Below are 21,827 nucleotides of genomic sequence, written 5' to 3'. Positions count from 1 at the left end.
ATAAGTTTTTCAACTAGTTTAAGTCGGGGTCCTCGTAAATCAACGAAATCCTTCATGACTAGGACTGCAACAACTAATCGATTAAAATCGATTATAAAAATAGTTGGCGATTAATTTAGTCATCAATTCGTTGGATCTATGCTATGCGCATACGCAGAGGCTACTTTTTTTTTTTTATTCTTTTTTTTAAATTTTATTTTATTTTTTATAAACCTTTATTTATAAACTGCAACATTTACAAACAACTGAGAAACAATAATCAAAATAAGTATCGTGCCAGTATGCTGTTTTTTTTCTCAATAAAATACTGGAAAAGGTAGTTTGTCTCTTTTATCCGATTATCAATCGATTAATCGGAGTAATAATCGACAGATTAATCGATTATCAAACTAGTTGTTAGTTGCAGCCCTATTCATGACATATGCTAATCTCACATTGCTAGCTTGTTTCCCACATTAAGCGTTTGTAGTTTAAATGGCTTTCTGTATTCTGTTCTCCTACAACTAATTTGGTTGAGCTTTCAGCTGATGTTCTTCTGCTAACATAGGTGTGTGTATGTTGATACAAGCGTTGTGTAGCAGTTACTATATGCAGTGTTGGGCACGAGCAAGCTACATGTAGCGAAGCTGTGTAGATAACTACATTTCTCAGTAGCTTGGTGGTAGCTTCACTACTTTTTGACCGAGTAGCGATTCCTGTAGCTTAGTTATTTTTAGACCCATGTAGTGAGGTAGCTTACATCAAAGCTACAAGCTAGAAAAAGGTTTGCAAATCCAGTCCAAAAAAATATAGATAAAATCCAATGACCTGGATAAATGAGAGCATCCATTAAGGGTGTAACGGTACACAAAAATTTCGGTTCGGTACGTACCTCGGTTTAGAGGTCACAGTTCGGTTAATTTTCGGTACAGTAAGAAAACAACAAAATATAAATTTTTTGGTCATTTATTTAGCAAATTTGTAAACAATGGCTTTATCCTTTTTAATATTGGGAACACTATAATAATTCTGCCCAAAATAGCTCTGTGTGTGATGGATGTGAGCCACCACTAGGCTGATCAGTGCAACAGCAGGCAGTCATGAATGCTAAGCATAACAATAACATAGATATACACACAGGGTCCATTGCCAGGGTTAATGCGGTCAACATATATAAAATAAAAACTAAATAAGATAAGGCTCAGAATGGTTTCTTTACAAAACCTTTCTACATATAAAGTGCTTTTTTTGATTGATTGATTGAGACTTTTATTAGTAGATTGCACAGGACAGTACATAGCAAGAGGGTCTTCCAGCTCTGGCTTTTACATGTTGTAGTAGCCCGGTCGTTGCTAGCATGCCGTGTGTTGTGCATTGTTTACACAACGTGCGGTACGCTACTTAATATGTCCGTGTGGAAACTCGTTCGGTACACCTCCGAACCGAACCGAAAACCCCCGTACCGAAACGGTTCAATACAAATAAACGTACCGTGATGATAGGTTGGTGTTCATTTGATGAGTCACAATTGGCTAAGATTAGGGTGAAACATTATGGACTGGCCAATCAGAGGCAAGATAAGACCGGCCATTAAAACAAGGAAGCAAAATCATAACAGACATGCACTCATGTTACATGACAACGAGGGAGTCAGAGACAGAGGGATGCTTCAAGCAGACGACTAAAAACAAAGAAACATACCTGAACATGGCAGAGGGATTCTCTCCCGCAGAATAGACTTTCCTTTAGTGATTAAGACGACGTCCAGGAAACCTATAATAATGTGTGTCCTCATTTGGCCAAATGTATGGGTTTGAGAAAACAACACCCCAAACCTTAGTTTTTAATTGTTTACTCTGTAAACCAAAATCATAACTGCTCTCTTCATCTAAGAAGTCTAACACAAATTTAGGAACACACATTAAGGTGGGTTGAGTTCATTAAAAGTTTTACTGCACATACACCGTTACCAATTGTTCCCAAAAAACACACAAGGCATCGTTTTTTTTTTTTTTACTGTAGTCAGAGAAAATAAATAACATTATAGGGGTGGTCCAAAAGGCAAACTAAAATAAATACGTAGACCCATTAAATTGACCCTAGTGTGTGAATGTGAGTGGGAATGTTGTCTGTCTGTGTTGGTCCTGCGACGAGGTGGCGACTTGTCCAGGGTGTACCCCGAGTGCAGCTGCAATAGGCTCCAGCCACCCATGCGACCTAGAGAGGGACAAACGGTGAAAAATGGATGACTGGATGGACTTTACATAACAATGTTAATTTTAACATCCATCCATCCATTTACTACCGCTTATTCCCTTTGAATATTTTATTTATTCTAGGTTGAAGAGGTTCAATTTGAGAAAATAACTACCGGTATTCAAAAAAGATATATTGATATTCCCCACAGAGAAAATCATTTTGAAAGATTCTGCAACATCCAGAGGATGCTTACCGTATTTTCCGCACCATAAGGCGCCCTGGGTTATAAGCCGCGCCTTCAATGAACGGCATATTTCAAAACTTTGTCCACCTATAAGCCGCCCCGTGTTGTAAGCCGCATCTAACTGTGCTAAAGGAATGTCAAAAAAACAGTCAGATAGGTCAGTCAAACTTTAATAATATATTAAAAACCAGCGTTCTAACAACTCTGTTCACTCCCAAAATGTACGCAAATGTGCAATCACAAACATAGTAAAATTCAAAATAGTGCAGAGCAATAGCAACATAATGTTGCTCGAACGTTAATGTCACAACACACAAAATAAACATAACGCTCACTTTCTGAAGTTCATTCATAAATCCCTCGAATTATTCTCCTTCGTTGTCCGAATTGAAAAGTTGGGCGAATGTGGGATCCAAAATGTCGTCTGGCGCTGTCTCCCTGTCTCCCTGTCTTGGTGAACGTCACGTGTGTTTGCCTTCTGTCATCCACTGTTCCCACGCAGTTAGCAGTCTAGCTTCGAATGCCCTGTTGACACCAATATCTAGCGGCTGGAGGTCTTTTGTCAATCCACCCGGAATGACGGCGAGTATTGAATTAAGCGCGTAAGCGTGTCTCTTAATGTGATGTTATGAGCTAGCAAATATAACAACTACACTACCCAGCATGCAACGATAGTGACGAGCATGCGCGGTAGCCCTGAGAAGCGTTGTTGTATGCTGGGAGTTAGAATGTGGTTATGAGCACGCTGTGAGTAAATGTTGAGAACTCAGTTAACACGCCTCGTCTGCATTATTTATAATTAGACAGACAACACACTTAATAGGAGCCATTTTGGGGTCTTTACATAAACACACAAATGGAAATGAAACGTCACATATCCCAGCATGCACCGCGCGCTTCTTCTACGGGGAAAAAAGATGGCGGCTGTTTACCAAAGTTGCGAGACCGAAACTTTATGAAAATGAATCTTAATATTTATCCATATATAAAGCGCACCGGGTTATAAGGCGCACTGTCAGCTTTTGAGAAAATTTGTGGTTTTTAGGTGCGCCTTATAGTGCGGAAAATACGGTAATTTAAGAGTTGCAAGTTGAATACTGCTTGTTTTTAGGGCTGCAACTAACGATTAATTTGATAATCGATTAATCTGTCGATTATTATTTAGATTAATTGATTAATAATCGGATAAACGAGACAAACTACATTTCTATCCTTTCCAGTATTTTATTGGAAAAAAAACAGCATACTCGCACCATACTTATTTTGATTGTTGTTTCTCAGCTGTTTGTACATGTTGCAGTTTATAAATAAAGGTTTATAAAAAAAAAAAAAGATTGCCTCTGTGCATGCGTATAGCATAGATCCAACGAATCGATGACTAAATTAATCGCCAACTATTTTTCTAATCGATTTTAATCGATTTAATCGATTAGTTGTTGCAGCCCTACTTGTTTTCACAATAAAATATTAATTTCTGTCTTTAAAGTCTTGCTCATTTTAGATACCATTCCAGATATACAAATTTTAATCTAAGATGTCTTATCAAGTAAAATAAACTAGTCTTTTTCTCTTATATTTTGTCAGCTCTTTTTTGCAGTGATGTATTAGATATACTTCCTGCAGTATTTAGCTATCATTTAAAAATCATATTGGTCACAGGTGTCTAAAGTCTGGCCCAGATCAGCAGGTACCAGAAGGTAAGAAAAGTTGCTTTTGCATAATATTGCGAAGCAAAACACCAGATAATATGTCTTACCTTATACACACACCATAATAATACTCGTATGTTGAAGCACAGTACAAGCCATCAAGTGGTGCGGCTTCATAGCTTACCAAAGTCGTACTAAAACATTTTGATAGATTTTTGAGCGCCATGTGTAATGTTCCATATTTTCAAGTTGTTTACTTGAGTCATATTGCAGTCTACACGTATCTCTTGTGTGTGACTGCCATCATATTGCAGTCTACACGTATCTTTTATGTGTCACTGCCATTTACTGGTCACACTTATCATTTCACCATGTACCAAATAAAATAGCTTCGAGGTCGGTAAGCACAACCACAATCATTCCGTAAATTAGGCGCACCGGGTTATAAGGCGCACTGTCGAGTTTTGAGAAAATGAAAAGATTTTAAGTGCGCCTTGTAGTCTGAAAAATACGGTACTTTGGATTGGTTTTAGCATTTTTAATGTACAAAATGTACCAAAGTGGCCTCAGCTTTCTTCAGGTTTTCTGGTTGGAAAAAAATTAGGGCTGCAACAACTAATCGATTAAAATCGATTATAAAAATAGTTGGCGATTAATTTAGTCATCGATTCGTTGGATCTATACTATGCGCATGCGCGGAGGCTACTTTCTTTTAAATTTATTTATTAATTCATTTTTTTAATGTTTTTTTTATTTTATTTTTTATAAACCTTTATTTATAAACTGCAACATGTACAAACAGCTGAGAAACAATAATCAAAATAAGTAGGGTGCCAGTATGCTGTTTTTTCCCCAATTAAATACTGGAAAGGATAGAAATGTAGTTTGTCTCTTTTATCCGATTATTAATCGAAGTAGTAATCGATTAATCGAAGTAATAATCGACAATAAAATTAGTTGTTAGTTGCAGTCCTAGAAAAAATTCAGCCCACCGCCTTGTTTGTGCATGCATGGTTCAGAATAAGTATATTTTATCACTACCACCAGCCATGTTATAGTTATAATAATCATGTTCCTCTCTCTCTGCATCACCTCTTTTGGTGTGGGGGTATATTGCGCAAATCTCTGCCGAACTCCATCACAAATTTCACACGCAGCGTTTTTCCCCCACACTTGTCCTTGACTGACTTTCAGATGCTGAGAGCTGCAATGTGTGTGAACTGACCCATTGGTTTGGAAGAAACTACTGTATTGATTTTTGATATGCCCACATTGCGGAAATGTGTTTGTCCGACTCCCTGACATGTCCATGCTAAGGATACACATCCAAATTTAGTAATTCAAAAGTGTGGGAGCAACTGAATTTGAACTGTTTAATCAGCAGCTTTTAAATGCACATTGTTTATCTGCCAATGTTTCCCTTTCATCACACAGGGATAGTGATGAAAAACCTGACAAATATCTTGTGGTTTTTTTTTACAGTGGAATCTGGTGTGTGACTCAGCTTGGAAGGTCCACATTGCCAAATTTTCTTTGCTGGTGGGCTCAATATTTGGCTACCTTGTGATGGGTGTCATGGCTGACTGGTAGGCTTTCATTACTGTTTTTTGATTGATTGCTTGCTTTCTGTGACGCTTGTGTTGGGTTTCTGTAAATACACTAAAAAACAACACAGCTCAGTTATTAGAATTTTGCTGGAAAGGGTACATGTTACAATTAAAGCTTAGTTTTCGGCAGTAAATTTTTAAGACAAATATTATGAATCCATTTACAATAATTGTCTGTAAAAAAGTAATAGCTTTTTTATCAGTTCACAGGAGATTGTAGTAACAGCATTGGCAGGCCAACAAAATACCGTATTTTCCGCACTATAAGGCGCACCGGATTATTAGCCGCACCTTCTATGAATTACATATTTCATAATTTTGTCCACCAATAAGCCGCCCCGGACTATAAGCCGCGCCTACGCTGCGCTAAAGTGAATGTCAAAAAAACGCTGCGCTAAAGTGAATGTCAAAAAAACAGTCAGATAGTTCAGTCAAACTTTAATAATATATTGAAAACCAGCGTTCTAACAACTCTGTCCCAAAATGTACGCAAATGTGCAATCACAAACATAGTAAAATTCAAAATGGTGTAGAGCAATAGTAACATAATGTTGCTCGAACGTTAATGTCACAACACACAAAATAAACATAGCGCTCACCTTCTGAAGTTATTCTTCATTCGTAAATCCTTCGAATTCTTCGTCTTCGGTGTCCGAATTGAAAAGTTGCGCAAGCGTGGTATCCAAAATGGCCGGTTCCGTCTCGTCGAAGTCATCGGGAGTCAGTGTCGCTGTTGTTCTGTGAATCCTGCCTTCCGGAAAGCTCGGACCACAGTTGTGACCGAAATATCTGCCCAGGCATTTACGATCCACTGGCAAATGTTGGCGTATGTCGTCCGGCGCTGTCTGCCCGTCTTAGTGAAGGTGTGTTCGCCTTCGGAGCTGTGTGAAAAAAGCCACCCGGCCTCTTCGCGTAAACTTCCCTTAACCACTCGCTCATCTTTTCTTCATCCATCCATCCCTTCGAGTTAGCTTTTATGATGACGCCGGCTGGAAAGGTCTCTTTTGGCAAGGTCTTCCTTTTGAATATCACCATGGGTGGAAGTTAGCATGGCAAGCTAGAACCACAGTGAAGGATGACTTCTCATTCCCTGTGGTGCGAATATTCACCGTACGTGCTCCCGTTCCACAGTGCGGTTCACAGGAATATCAGTTGCTGTGAAATACGGTAGTAATCCGTGTGCGGATGGAGAGATTGCGTCTTTTTATGAACCGGATCGCTTAGTAGGAGCCATTTTGTGGTCTTTACAGATGTAAACAGGAAATGAAACGTACGGTGATATCCGCGCGTTTTTTCTTCTTCTTCCGGGGGCGGGCGGTAGCTTACAGTAGAAGAAGAAGCGCTTCCTGTTCTATGGGGGCGGGTGCTTACCTTGGCGGTTGCTTGCGTAGAAAAAGAAGCGCTTCCTGTTCTACCGGGAAAAAAGATGGCGGCTGTTTACCGAAGTTGCGAGATCGAAACTTTATGAAAATGAATCGTAATAAAGCGCACCGGGTTATAAGGCGCACTGTTAGCTTTTGAGAAAATTTATGGTTTTTAGGTGCGCCTTATAGTGCGGAAAATACGGTAATATAATAGCTCACAATTTAATTGCAGTGAGTTTGTAGTGATCTTTTAGCTAGGATTGACAGAAAATTACTGCAGATATTACAGTCCAGTCGTCCCTTGTTTATCACAAGTCCCTTGTTACGGAGTTGACCATGATTTGACCATTTTCGTGAAGTAATACCTATTAATACATCAAATATTTTCATATTTCTAGCCACAAAACAGTTTATGACTTTCTAAATATAATTTTGGCATTTGACTTGGTAGAGCGGCCGGCCATAAACTTGAGGGTTCCCAGTTCCAGCTTTCGCCATCGTAGTCACTGCCATACATGTTCTGAGCAAGACACTTCACCCACCTTGTTCCCAGTGTCACCCACACTGATGTAAATGTACACAACCCAAAACCAGTGAAGTTGGCACGTTGTGTAAATCGTAAATAAAAACAGAATACGATTTGCAAATCCTTTTCAACCTATATTCAATTGAATAGACTGCAAAGACAAGATATTTAACGTTCGAACTGATAAACTTTGTTATTTTTTGCAAATATTAGCTCATTTGGAATTTGATGCCTGCAACATGTTTCAAAAAAGCTGGCACAAGTGGCAAAAAAGACTGAGAAAGTTGAGAAATACCCATCAAACACTTATTTGGAACATCCCACAGGTGAACAGGCTAATTAGGAAAAGGTGGGTGTCATGATTGAGTATGAAAGCAGCTTCCATTAAATGCTCAGTCATTCACAAAGAAGGATAGGGCGTGGGTCAACACTTTGTGAACAAATGCGTGAGCAAATTGTCGAACAGTCTAAGAACAACATTTCTCAACAAGCTATTGCAAGGAATTTAGGGATTTCACCATCTACGGTCCGTAATATCATCAAAAGGTTCAGAGAATCTAGAGAAATCACTGCACGTAAGCGGCAAGGCCAAGACCTTCGATCCCTCAGACGGTACTGCATCAAAAAGCGACATCATTGTGTAAAGGATATTACCATATGGGCTCAGGAACACTTCAGAAAACCACTGTCAGTAACTACAGTTTGTCGCTACATCTGTAAATGCAAGTTAAAAAAAACTCTACTATGCAAAGCCAAAGCCATTTATCAACAACACCCAGAAATGTCGCCGGCTTTGCTGGGCTCATTTGTTTTTACGGTAGAAAAACTGGCAGCGAAGTTGCCAGAATAAAAAAAATAACTTGTACTGTTTTTCCAATAACAATATAATGTTGTAAAAACCAATGTAAATTTATTAGTAAAATTCTGGCAACTAAGCTGCCAGCTTTTTCCGTAAAAAACAAACAACAGAACAGTGGTACTGTTTTTATATTTACCGTAAAATGTTGTAGGAAATAAAAAAACACTATTTTACAGTAACATTTTGTAAAGGTAAAGTTTTTACTGTAAAATCGACAGTCTACTTAAAACAATTTATATATCTAATAATGAAATCCAGAGGCATATCCATACATTATTCGCTGTTACAAGCGGCCTTCTGATGACAGCCATAACTGCGATGTGGCCCTCAATGAAACCCAGTCGACTAAAAATAATTAGTTGCAGCCCTGTTGAATAGGCGTATTTTTTGACTAATCAAAACATTTGACGACTGGTCGTAGTCAAATGCAAAACAGCAAGGACAATAATGTATTTATAAATATATGTATTATTTTTATGATTATTATTACTAAAAAAAATTAAATTGAAAGTGTAAGTGTGATGTGGCAAAGGACACCTGTAATTGAAATCCTGTAATGTCTGGCATTGTTTTTTTACAGTGAACTACCAATACTATACAACCACTGAATACAGATCTTTTAAACCAAGGCCTTGACCATTACTAAACTACTAAAACATTTTTGTGTTTCCATTTTTATGAAACAGATCAAACTGTCAAGTAAGTTCACAATTGAATTATTCAATTTGATATTCGTGAAAACAACACAATAAATACATACAATGCCTGGTCCATGCCTGATTGACCGCAAACATAATGTTCAAGAGTCTAAAGTTGAGAATTATAATACGAAAATCCAAGTTGGTCAAACTAGGTAGTTTTCAGTTAAGACCTGTCTATTTTATCTACAGTACAACTATATTTTGGAAAATTGCTGTTTATTTTGGGTTGACATCAGTCATCATCACAACATTGTATTAGATTAGCAAAACATTTGTTTCTTAATTAATTGAAGTGAACTTTTAAGTCAGATCATTGTGGGAAACCAACCAGACTCCCTCGTGGGAAAAAAAGCATTTGCATTGTGTTATGGATCAGTAACCATGGAAACTATGTAAAGACATTTTCAGGGCACCAGGGCTTTGCGCTAACCTGCCGTACTGACCCAATGACCCCCTTAAACCAGAGAGGCAACAATGGCAACAATGCTCTTGTTTAGATGACTGACTTCTATTCTCAATTTGAAACTCTTTGTCTTTCTTCTTCTCTCTGATTCGAAGGTTTGGTCGACAGCCAGTGTTGATTCTCTCTGTGCTCTTCATGCTGGTGTTTGGTTTGAGTGTTGCCTTCTCTGTAAACGTCACCATGTTCAGCACCTTGCGCTTTTTTGAGGGTTTCTGCTTGGCGGGCCTCGCTCTCTCTCTCTACGTGCTAAGTAAGTACACGCCTCACACCTGTCTGCTTCTCTGCTTTCTTACAATTCCTTGTCCATTTCCCCTCTTTGCTTGTGTTAATTATATGTACATGTATAGAAAATACAAAAAGACAAAGGTTAGATCTGTAAGTGCTTGCAATATTTTGTTTGTTTACCATGAAAAAGTTAAATGTCACTTATTTCAGGGAGTGAAACCCATATTTTTTATAGACTCATTGCACTATGAGCCTTCATGAATATGCAGAATATATGCTGATTATCAGTACCCCAACAAAAGTTTGAGAACCACTAGTCGAGAATTCCGACTTTTTAAACAGCAAAAAATTGATCGCAACATGGCTGAAACTTGGCCACAATTGGGTGTTGCAACAAGACAATGATCTTAATCAGAAATCCTTTCGGACTGGATGAAGCAGGCTAATATTAAGCTGTATTAGGCTAAAAGCTAGATATCTGCCAGGAAACCAACCGATACAAGAACTCCACCAATTCTGCCAAAAAGAATGGTCATAGAAATAAAAGAGATGTTTACATAAAAGGGTCTGGTCGAGGTGAAACTTCCTCAGGGACATTTAACATACAGTACAGGCCAAACGTTTGGACACACCTTCTTATTCAATTCAATGTGTTTTCTTTTTTTGCATGACTATTTACATTGTAGATAGTTACTGAATGCATCAAAACTATGAATGAACACATGTGGAGTTATGTACTTAACATACAAAGGTGAAATAACTGAAAACATGTTTTATATTCTAGTTTCTTCAAAATTGCCACCCTTTACTCTGATTACTGCTTTGCACACTCTTGGCATTCTCTCCATGTGCTTCAAGAGGTAGTCACCTGAAATGGTTTTCACTTCACAGGTGTGCTTGAAGCTCAACGAGAGAAGGCCAGGAGTGTGTATATAAAACATGTTTTCAGTTATTTCACCTTGTTTTTGTTAAGTACATAATTCCACATGTGTTCATTCATAGTTTTGATGCCTTCAGTGACAATCTACAATGTAAATAGTCATGAAAATAAAGAAAACGCTTTGAATGAGAAGGTGTGTCCAAACTTTTGGCCTGTACTATATATACATTTGAGCCTTTAATAATTGTGACTCTATGCAATTAAAAAATACAATAATATGTGTGCGCCTAAATAAATAAAAAAACACTAATGATTCATGTTGTATACCAGGGGTGTCAAAGTCAAATACAGAGTGGGCCAAAATTTAAAACTGAACAAAGCCGCGGGCCAAGGTTGAAACCGATACCGATAATTTTAAAACCGATACCGATAATTTCCGATATTACATTTTAAAGCATTTATCGGCCGATAATATCGGCAGACCGATATCATCGGACATCCCTAGTATTAATGCCCATGATGAGTAAAGTTTATGTAAACTTATTGCGACTTCTGAGGGATATTTATTATGCTTTGTAATCAAAAGACAGCTCAAAAGGATTTGCCTTTTTCTACAGCAGCTGTTGTCACAGCATGTACAGTGCATTCCATGGCTGACCTACATTTATGACAACAAAACACATTAAAACCTGCAGAAACCAAATAAACCTATCCTCTGCTGGTGTACACCCCAAAACAAAGCCAAACTCAATTCCTTTGTGTCACATTTACAGTATGGTATACACAATAAATACCTGAAGTCAGTACAATTTTGGTATTGTACTCTATATGCTGCATCACCCGACAGAACTACTTGTACGAGTTGCACAAAACATTTTATGCTAGTAATGGTAAGTGTAAGTAAGTGTTCTGTGTAGTGATCCTACCACAGTTTAATTGTAATGACAGGATTGTTATGAGTTCAGTGTTGGCCATTACTTGCCCAAATAAAAGAGCACATTCCTTTAAGCAAGCTGTGGAGTCTCTACATCTGCTGTGACTAAGATCACAATATGTTACTGTGGAAATAATAACTGCACCGAGTCGGTTCTGTACTCTCCTGGATTGTTTTACATACAATAGAGTGAAAAAAAAAGTAATGATGCCATGTAAATGTTGGAAGAATAAGTAGTGCTGCTGATTCCAATACCGATCATCCTTGAGTGAGATCGGCCGATACCAATATCGATACTGATCACATGTGTTGACTGTCATTTTTTAAGATTAATTAATGGTGAGTGCTATGGACAGTTTAACAATATCAACACAGTATTTAAACTAGCTTCTCATTTTCCTTTATCACAATTGTTTGAGAAAAACTAAGTCAATAGTTCCCTGAGTTTGTTAACATAAGCAAAACATATACTGTATACAGTTCAGGCCAAAAGCTTGGACACACCTTCTCATTTCAATGTGTTTTCTTGATTTTCATGACTATTTATATTGTAGATTGTCACTGAAGGCATCAAAACTATGACACCTGTGAGGTGAAAACCATTTCAGGTGACTACCTCTTGAAGCTCATCGAGAGAATGCCAAGAGTGTGCAAAGCAGTGATCAGAGCAACGGGTGGCTATTTTGAAGAAACCAGAATATAAAACATGTTTTCAGTTATTTCACCTTTGTTTGTTAAGTACATAACTCCACATGTGTTCATTCATAGTTGTGAGGCCTTTAGTGACAATCTACAATGTAAATAGTCATGAAAATAAAGAAAACGCATTGAATGAGAAGGTGTGTCCAAACTTTTGGCCTGTACTGTATATTTTGAGAAAACAAAAATATCAACCTAATCACTGATACTACATTTAGTATCAACTCTACCAATTTATAGATTGATCGGCCATCTTCTTACGCGTCATGTACTGAGTGAGAATGCTGACACACCAGCAATTGTTGTTATATTATCCTCTCTTAACTGGTCTAGACTCTTACTTACAGTATCTACTTGTTAATGACTTTTTAATATCCGCTTATTTTCTGCAATTTTTTCTTAGTTTAAAGCGAGCATAGCAGTTAGCATTTTTGCTCCTGGCTTGCTCTTGGTGTGCCTTATCCTCCAGAGATAAGGTTTTTTGATAATGACACTTCAGATACTAAGAAATTTTGTTTATTTGCCACAATGGAGTTGCTTATTATTAGGTCCACACTCACATAATTAGCTGATAGCCAGGGGCACTAAAAATAAATACAGTTTCAGCCAGATGGTGGAATTCAATTATTGGTGTTCATAGCTGTCAATCACAGACAGCTCTGCTTCGTGTAGAGATTGTGTACTCCTTGGCTGGATGTTCAAACTTGGGACCCAGGGTTTGTTGAGGTTTGGGGGCCCTCCACCCTTAAATTAAGGCAGTCCTGGGCACATCCCTATATAGTCGTAGTGTGTATAATCTGCTGTAAAACCTGTATATTCACATGACCGTTCCACTTACAGTAGTATTGTAAACATCTTCTTTTTACACACCTTTATGTTATTTGTCCATCTTAAATGTGTATACAATTAGAGCATTGTTAATGTGCAAACAAAGGCTTTCTGTTGGCTTCCAACAGAATATGAAACAAGTCTTTGTGTTGTGTAAAGAAAAAAAAACAGTCTTCTTAAAGCTGTAATATATTGTCTGTGTATTTGCTTAACATAATATCAGGGATGAACGATAATAGAAATTTGAACCAATAACGATAACCGATATTTATTTGTGTGTACTGTATTTACATAAGATTTTGTTAGATCAAATTAATTTAACTGTCCATACTTTTGCCCAAAATGTACACACTTTAACAAAAACATAACAAATCCATTGTAAGGATAAGGTCAACTGATATTTTTGTACGTAATTAACTGTAATTTGAGTACAAATACACTTCCTACTATAATTCTGACCCGTGCAAACAACTAGAATCGTTGCTTAAAGTAAATACTTTTTGGAATGTATTATTCCTCAACTTTTCAATTATTTCATTAATAGACAAAAAGCATTTCAAATATTTTGATTAATATTTCATAAAATGAAAACAAATGTCTCCAACACAGCATATATAAGGAAGGCCAATAGAACTAAGACAATAAGATTATGTGTTGCAGTTAACAACAACACTAAAACAAGTGGAGTCCAATCTCTTGTTTGTTGACAAAAATAAAATAAATACAATTCTATTTTTCCTGACAGTAATAAAGTAAGTAAAAAAGTAAGTAAAATAATAAAAATAAAAGTGCCTGTCACTTAGAAAGGCAACATTCAATGCTATGGTGAGTTCGAGAACCGCCAAAATTAGTAGGACAAAACGATGTTCACTAAATACTGTCATCAGTGAAGCATACACTCAAACATATTAAACAGTGGGCTTTCTAAAAATTCGGAAGATTTGTGTCATGTTTGTCCTCAAACAAAAAACATACTAAAACAAAAAATATTTACAAAAAAGTGGGACCCCAAAAATGTACTGCGGGACCCCATTTTTATGATTTGATTGATTTAAATGATCTTTTTCCATTTTTAATCTTTTTTTTTAAATGCTCTAGGGAGCTACTAGGGTGGCACTAAAGAGCCGCATGACCCCCGAGCTAGACTAATTACAAATACCGACAAGCAACGTAAATTCAATATCAGTAGTAATTGTGAAAAATATGAATATGTTAAATTACTATGGTAACATTTAGGGATATCCGATAATGGCTTTTTGCCGATATCTGATATTCCGATATTGTCCAACTCTTTAATTACCGATACTGATATCAACCGATACCGATATCAACCGATATATGCAGTCGTGGAATTAACACATTATTATGCCTAATTTGGACAACCAGGTATGGTGAAGGTAAGGTACTGTTTAAAAAAATTAATAAAATAAGATAAATAAATTAAAAACATTTTCTTGAATAAAAAAGAAAGTAAAACAATATAAAACAGTTACATAGAAACTAGTAATTAATGAAAATTAGTAAAATTAACTGTTAAAGGTTAGTACTATTAGTGGACCAGCAGCACACACAATCATGTCAAGATTGTATTGATATATATTGATATATAATGTAGGAACCAGAATATTAATAACAGAAAGAAACAACCCTTTTGTGTGAATGAGTGTAAATGGGGGAGGGAGGTTTTTTGGGTTGGTGCACTAAATGTAAGTGTATCTTGTGTTTTTTATGTTGATTTAATAAAAAAACAAACAAACAAAAAAAACGATACTGATAATAAAAAAACGATACCGATAATTTCCGATATTACATTTTAACGCATTTATCGGCAGGCCGATATTATTGGACATCTCTAGTAACATATGCTAGCTCGTGGTCTTCTTGTATATTTTTTGTATTTGAAAAATTTAACTTTAAGCAAGTTGCAAACAGTCCCTTAAAAGGGGTCATATAATGATTTTTTTCCACATTTAAAACATTTCCTTGTGGTGGTTTGCCCAAAATGTTGTATTGACTTCGTTTTACAGACCATCTTTAAGCTGCTTTTTGACCGTCTGTTAAGAATGCACCGTTTTGTGGGCGGTCTTATTTACATGCCTCCACTTCAACGGTGTCTTCTCCCCGCCAGCCATGTTTTAGTTTTTAGCGCTTCCAGATATAAATTAGAAATATATGCTACTTTGTAGAAACGGCAACAGCGGAGGATTTCAGCATGTATGTGCATGTCAAGCCAGACTGCCTTACGACAAGAGGATAGAGAAAAATAAGGAACTTATTGACTGCAGCTGAATAAAAATGGCAGACTTGTGCAAATCTCCTCAGGTAAACCTCTACCATATATGGAGATATCCACTTACCTAACGAAGGCAAAATATGTCACTAGAGACTCAAAATCTGAACGTCTGGTTTGAAGCAAGTTTGGAAGAAGGGAAGATTGTTTTATAAACAACTCCACCAAGCCTCCATGGTTTGTTTTCAAATTTGCGGGACTTATGGGGATCCCAAATGCACAAAAAAACAGGTACCAACAGATGGTTTGGCATAACAGGACCCCTTTAAGTTAAAACTGAACATGAGCTACAATTTAGAAAAACACAATCCCCTTTTACAACGGCATTAAAATGCCTATCTTTTTCAGTCACTGTTCTTTGCATACTGCACCAACATGCAATGTTCCTGATGCAGAATAGTATTAGAGCCATAAAAGAGGTGGGACTTATTCTCCAATGCTGAGACACACTTCTCCCATTGATTGATTGATTGATTTAAACTTGTATTAGTTGATTGCATAGTGAAGTCCATATTCCGTACAATTGACCACTAAATGGTAACACCCGAATAAGTTTTTCAACTTGTTTAAGTCGGGGTCCACCGTGCACGTGTTTTTATACATCACACACTAGACATCAAAGTACCTAACTGTGGGAAGCAGAATCTCAGTTACAGCATAATCCCACTTTGTGTTCTGTGTAAAAGGCACAGCCAATGAATGCAGAATCTGTTGTATTTGTACAAGAGAGTTTACAGAAAGTGGTTCTGCCTTAAGGTCCGCCAAAGAACAACAAACAACACAAAGAGGCTGTGTCTCAAATCCAATAAATCCCTCTGTACATTTCAACATGTACACTGTGTTCTTTGTCCCTCCATCCATCTATCCACTTTCTACTGCTTGTCCCATTTTAACAGCTTGAATTTTGACAATGTCGTTTTGTCAGAAATCTATTTCTCCCATTTAGTGGCAATGTTGATCGCAATATTTACCTGCTCTTTCTTCTTCTTTTCACTACTTTTCTTTAATAGAGGTTGCTCCTCGGTCACCATTATTTAAAGTCAGTCTATCCTGTTACACTACTTAATAAAGCAAAACATGTTCTAGACCAAAAATCACTTCATATTCTCTACTGCTCGCTAGTGTTACCATATCTGAGTTATTGTGTAGAATTATGGGGAAATAACTACAAAAGTACACTTCATTCATTAACGGTGTTACAAAAAAGATCAGTTAGAATAATACATAATGTTGGATATAGAGAACATACAAACCCTTTATTTATTGCATCAAAGATACTGAAATTCCACGACATAGTGAATTTGCAAACAGCTAAAAGTATACACAAAGCAAACTATAACCTGCTACCAAAGAATATACAACAATTATTCTCAAAAAAAGAGGAGAAATATAATCTTAGAGAAAAATGTAATTTAAAACATTTGTATGCACGTACAACACTTAAGACTTTCAGTATATCTGTATGTGGAATTAAATTATGGAATGGATTAAGCAAAGCAATCAAACAATGTACTAATATGATCCACTTCAAGAAACTCTTCAAACTTAAAGTGTTTACAAAGTACAAAGAAGAAGAACCATGATAAACATTCTGAATTTATTTCATCCATCCATTCATTCATTCTCAAAATAATCTTACTCATCTCATCATATGAAATGTAACTTACTTCACCGAGTATTATTTATTTATTTATTTATTTTTATTGTGATTACTTATGCAGTATATTGTGAATAAATTGAGAACAGGAAGTGAACAAAAGTTATAGCAACTGTTATGTAAAAGAAAAGGGGTAGGATTAAATAAGCTCTGCTTCTTCCTACTCCTTTTTGAACATGTTGAAAAGAGAAACTGGAAATTGTGATGTGTCATGTTGTATGCTTGCATGTTCGAAATAAACTCAAACTAAGATTGCAACTACTGATGTCCTTCATTGTACACATCTTTGGCAGTTTCGAGTGTAAAATTCGGGTACTATCAGCACACTGCATTTTGTCATACTTTACAGTGTGAAAAAACTTATGCACTGAAAATGCTAAGTCTAATAAGTGCAGAAATGCGCTAAGTGGTAGTCAGCTATTTGTCGTCAAAGATGGGTTGGATCAGGGGTCCCTAAACTTTTTGACCCAGGGGCCGCATTGGTTTAAAAAAATTTGGCCAGGGGCCAGGATGTGTGTATATATATATATATATATATATATATATATATATATATATATATATATATATATATATATATATACCGTATTTTTCGGACTATAAGTTGCTCCGGAGTATAAGTCGCACAGGCCGAAAATCCATAATAAATAAGGAAAAAAACATAAATAAGTCGCACTGGAGTATAAGTCGCATTTTTGGGGGAAATTTATTTGATAAAACCCAACAAAAAGAATATACATTTGAAAGGCAATTTAAAATAAATAAAGAATAGTGAACAACAGGCTGAATAAGTGTACGTTATATGATGCATAAATAACCAACTGAGAACGTGCCAGGTATGTTATGTAACATATTTTGGTGAGAGTCATTCAAATAACTATAACATGTAGAACATGCTATACGTTTACCAAACAATCTGTCACTCCTAATTGCTAAATCCGATGAAATCTTATACGTCTAGTCTCTTACGTGAATGAGCTAAATAATATTATTTGATTTTTTACGGTAATGTGTTAATAAGTCGCTCCTGAGTACAAGTCGCACCCTCGGCCAAACTATGAAAAAAACTGCGACTTATAGTCCGAAAAATGCTTTGTATATATATATATATATATATATATATATATATATATATATATATATATATATATATATATATATATATATATATATATATATATGCATACAGGTAAAAGCCAGTAAATTAGAATATTTTGAAAAACTTGATTTATTTCAGTAATTGCATTCAAAAGGTGTAACTTGTACATTATATTTATTCATTGCACACAGACTGATGCATTCAAATGTTTATTTCATTTAATTTTGATGATTTGAAGTGGCAACAAATGAAAATCCAAAATTCCGTGTGTCACAAAATTAGAATATTACTCAAGGCTAATACAAAAAAGGGATTTTTAGAAATGTTGGCCAACTGAAAAGTATGAAAATTAAAAATATGAGCATGTACAATACTCAATACTTGGTTGGAGCTCCTTTTGCCTCAATTACTGCGTTAATGCGGCGTGGCATGGAGTCGATGAGTTTCTGGCACTGCTCAGGTGTTATGAGAGCCCAGGTTGCTCTGATAGTGGCCTTCAACTCTTCTGCGTTTTTGGGTCTGGCATTCTGCATCTTCCTTTTCACAATACCCCACAGATTTTCTATGGGGCTAAGGTCAGGGGAGTTGGCGGGCCAATTTAGAACAGAAATACCATGGTCCGTAAACCAGGCACGGGTAGATTTTGCGCTGTGTGCAGGCGCCAAGTCCTGTTGGAACTTGAAATCTCCATCTCCATAGAGCAGGTCAGCAGCAGGAAGCATGAAGTGCTCTAAAACTTGCTGGTAGACGGCTGCGTTGACCCTGGATCTCAGGAAACAGAGTGGACCGACACCAGCAGATGACATGGCACCCCAAACCATCACTGATGGTGGAAACTTTACACTAGACTTCAGGCAACGTGGATCCTGTGCCTCTCCTGTCTTCCTCCAGACTCTGGGACCTCGATTTCCAAAGGAAATGCAAAATTTGCATGGTTGGGTGATGGTTTGGGGTGCCATGTCATCTGCTGGTGTCGGTCCACTCTGTTTCCTGAGATCCAGGGTCAACGCAGCCGTCTACCAGCAAGTTTTAGAGCACTTCATACAGGTATACATATATCCATCCATGTTCTACCGCTTATCCCGTTCGGGGTCGCGGGGGTGCTGGATCTCAGCTGCATTCGGGCGGAAGGCAGGGTACACCCTGGACAAGTCGCTACGTCATCGCAGGGCTAACACAGATAGACAACATTCACACTCACATTCACACACTAGGGCCAATTTAGTGTTGCCTATCAACCTATCCCCAGATGCATGTCTTTGGAGGTGGGAGGAAGCCGAAGTACCCAGAGGGAACCCAAACGCCACACAGAAAGATCCCAAACTCAGGACCTTCGAATTGTGAGGCACATGCACTAACCCCTGTTCTACCGTGCTGCCCTGCCCTTGTTTTACCCTCTCTTTCATAAGCACTGAAAATGCTAAGTCTAATAAGTGCAGAAGTGTGCTAAGTGGTAGTCAGCTAGTTGTCGTCAAAGATGGGTTGGACCATACAGTATGTTGACATCTCTTGCCTTCTGTTCTCTTAACTCCCCTTTCTTTAATGACAGTTTTTGTTTTCTGTTCAAGTGGCTAAGACAATGACAAAGACCCTGGTAATGAATGAGGGGTAGATGACCAAAGAGGATTGGTAGATGTGGGGGTTGGGAACTTGGAGTCTGAGCCACCTTAGAAGCAGTAAGTTAAGGCTGGTTTATAGCAACAGTGTACACGCAGGCTTTCTCCCTCGCCTCCAAATCCTACAGCGTCGCATGACGTGCACTTTGCTAAAAATCTGTGCACCTGCGACAAAGGAAGCCAACAAGATAAATAGTGTCATGGTTAGGGGTGGTGAGATAATCAGCACAAGGAGGACCATTCTCCAACTCGGTCAGAACAAAAGTGTGTGTTTGCATTTTTTTTGGCTGTGTGAGCGCAATATCCCAGTTGAGTTTGCAGCAGAGAAAACCTCCACAGGGAGTTGGGGATTGTTTTTTGTTTTGTGAGGTCGGTGTAAAGTACATTTGATTTCTCTTGTGTGCGTCATGCTCAGTCTGATACGTAACCGATCTTTCCAAGATGTGAAACAACAGTATCTGTTACACCACAGAGGCAGGGTAAACAAAGCGAAATGAATAGCGCGTGCATTCTCACAAACAATTTACATTTTATAGTCTTTCAGAGAAAAAATAGCCCTAACCCTCAGTATGTTCAGTATTATTAAAAACAAGGTTAGACGACATTGAAGTATTGCTCACTCAGCAATAAACGAGCATATAATGAATAGTTGTGAAGTCAGCAATATTTTAGCAAAATCATTTAACATCTTATAAGAGTGGAACGGGTCTTATACAGCTCATGTCTGAATATACTATGCTATTGTGTAGCTATATACTATTTTTTTGCGTAAAATTCTGGAAGGTGTTTTATTCATCAATAAACAGGCATACAATTACAGGTAAATGGCTTACAGCAGTGATTCTCAAACTGTGGTACGGGTACCACTAGTGGTATGCGGGCTTCATCTAGTGGTACGCCTAAGAATCACTTAATTCATACATGCCAACCCTCCCGGATTTTCCGGGAGACTCCCGAAATTCAGCGCCTCTCCTGAAAACCTCCCGGGACAAATTTTCTCCCGAAATTCAGGCGGACCTGAGTGACGTGTCGACAGCCTGTTTTCACGTCCGCTTTCCCACAATATAAACAGTGTGCCTGCCCAATCACGTTATAACTGTAGAATGATCGAGGGCGAGTTCTTGGTTTCTTATGTGGGTTTATTGTTAGGCAGTTTCATTAACGTCCTCCCAGCGCGGCAACAACACACAACTACAGCAGTCATGTTTTTGTCTACCGTAAAGCAGTTCGTCTGCCGTAAACAGCAATGTTGTGACACTCTTAAACAGGACAATACTGCCATCTACTGTACATGCATATGTGACATTAACATCTACGGCTTTTAGAGAGTGCAGTGCACAACTGCGCACACAACAAGGAGACGAAGCAGAATGCATCATCAGAGAGGGTGTGCAGCATGGTTAGAAAAATAGTGACAGAGAATAGAACAAGGATGGACAATTAAACCCTTAACTCAACAATGAGTAGATGAGTGTTATGTGTGTGTATATGTGTAAATAAATGAACACTGAAATTCAAGTATTTCTCTTATTTGTATGTATATATATATATATATATATATATATATATATATATATATATATATATATATATATATATATATGTCTTAATAAGGTTATCCAAAAAATAGTGCTCGATACCGTAGTAGAGCGCAATATATGTATGTGTGGGGAAAAAAAAATCACAAGACTATTTCATCTCTACAGGCCTGTTTCATGAGGGGGGGGTACCCTCAATCATCAGGAGATTTTATCATCTCCTGATGATTGAGGGTACCCCCCCTCATGAAACAGGCCTGTAGAGATGAAATAGTCTTGTGATTTTTTTCCCCACACATACATATATATATATATATATATATATATATATATATATATATATATATATATATATATATATATATATATATATATATATATATATATATAGCTAGAATTCCCTGAAAGTCAAGTATTTCTTATATATATATATATATATATATATCTGAAATACTTGGTGAATTCTAGCT

At 37.2% G+C, this 21,827-nt stretch overlaps 1 protein-coding gene across 1 annotated transcript in view; it reads left to right on the top strand.

Annotated features, from left to right (window-relative positions):
* Positions 1–21,827, top strand: part of LOC133616400 (solute carrier family 22 member 23) — a 54,390-nt gene that overhangs the window by 5,661 nt on the left and 26,902 nt on the right. Inside the window, exons 2-3 of the mRNA XM_061975600.2 lie at positions 5,554–5,657; positions 9,687–9,841. Of these exons, the coding sequence (XP_061831584.1) occupies positions 5,554–5,657; positions 9,687–9,841 (259 nt within the window). The remainder of the gene's footprint in view (positions 1–5,553; positions 5,658–9,686; positions 9,842–21,827) is intronic.

Source organism: Nerophis lumbriciformis, linkage group LG14 (assembly GCF_033978685.3).
Source record: "Nerophis lumbriciformis linkage group LG14, RoL_Nlum_v2.1, whole genome shotgun sequence".
Lineage (NCBI taxonomy): Eukaryota > Metazoa > Chordata > Actinopteri > Syngnathiformes > Syngnathidae > Nerophis > Nerophis lumbriciformis.
Note: the sequence above shows the minus strand (reverse complement) of the source record. Positions and strands in the feature narration are given on the sequence as shown.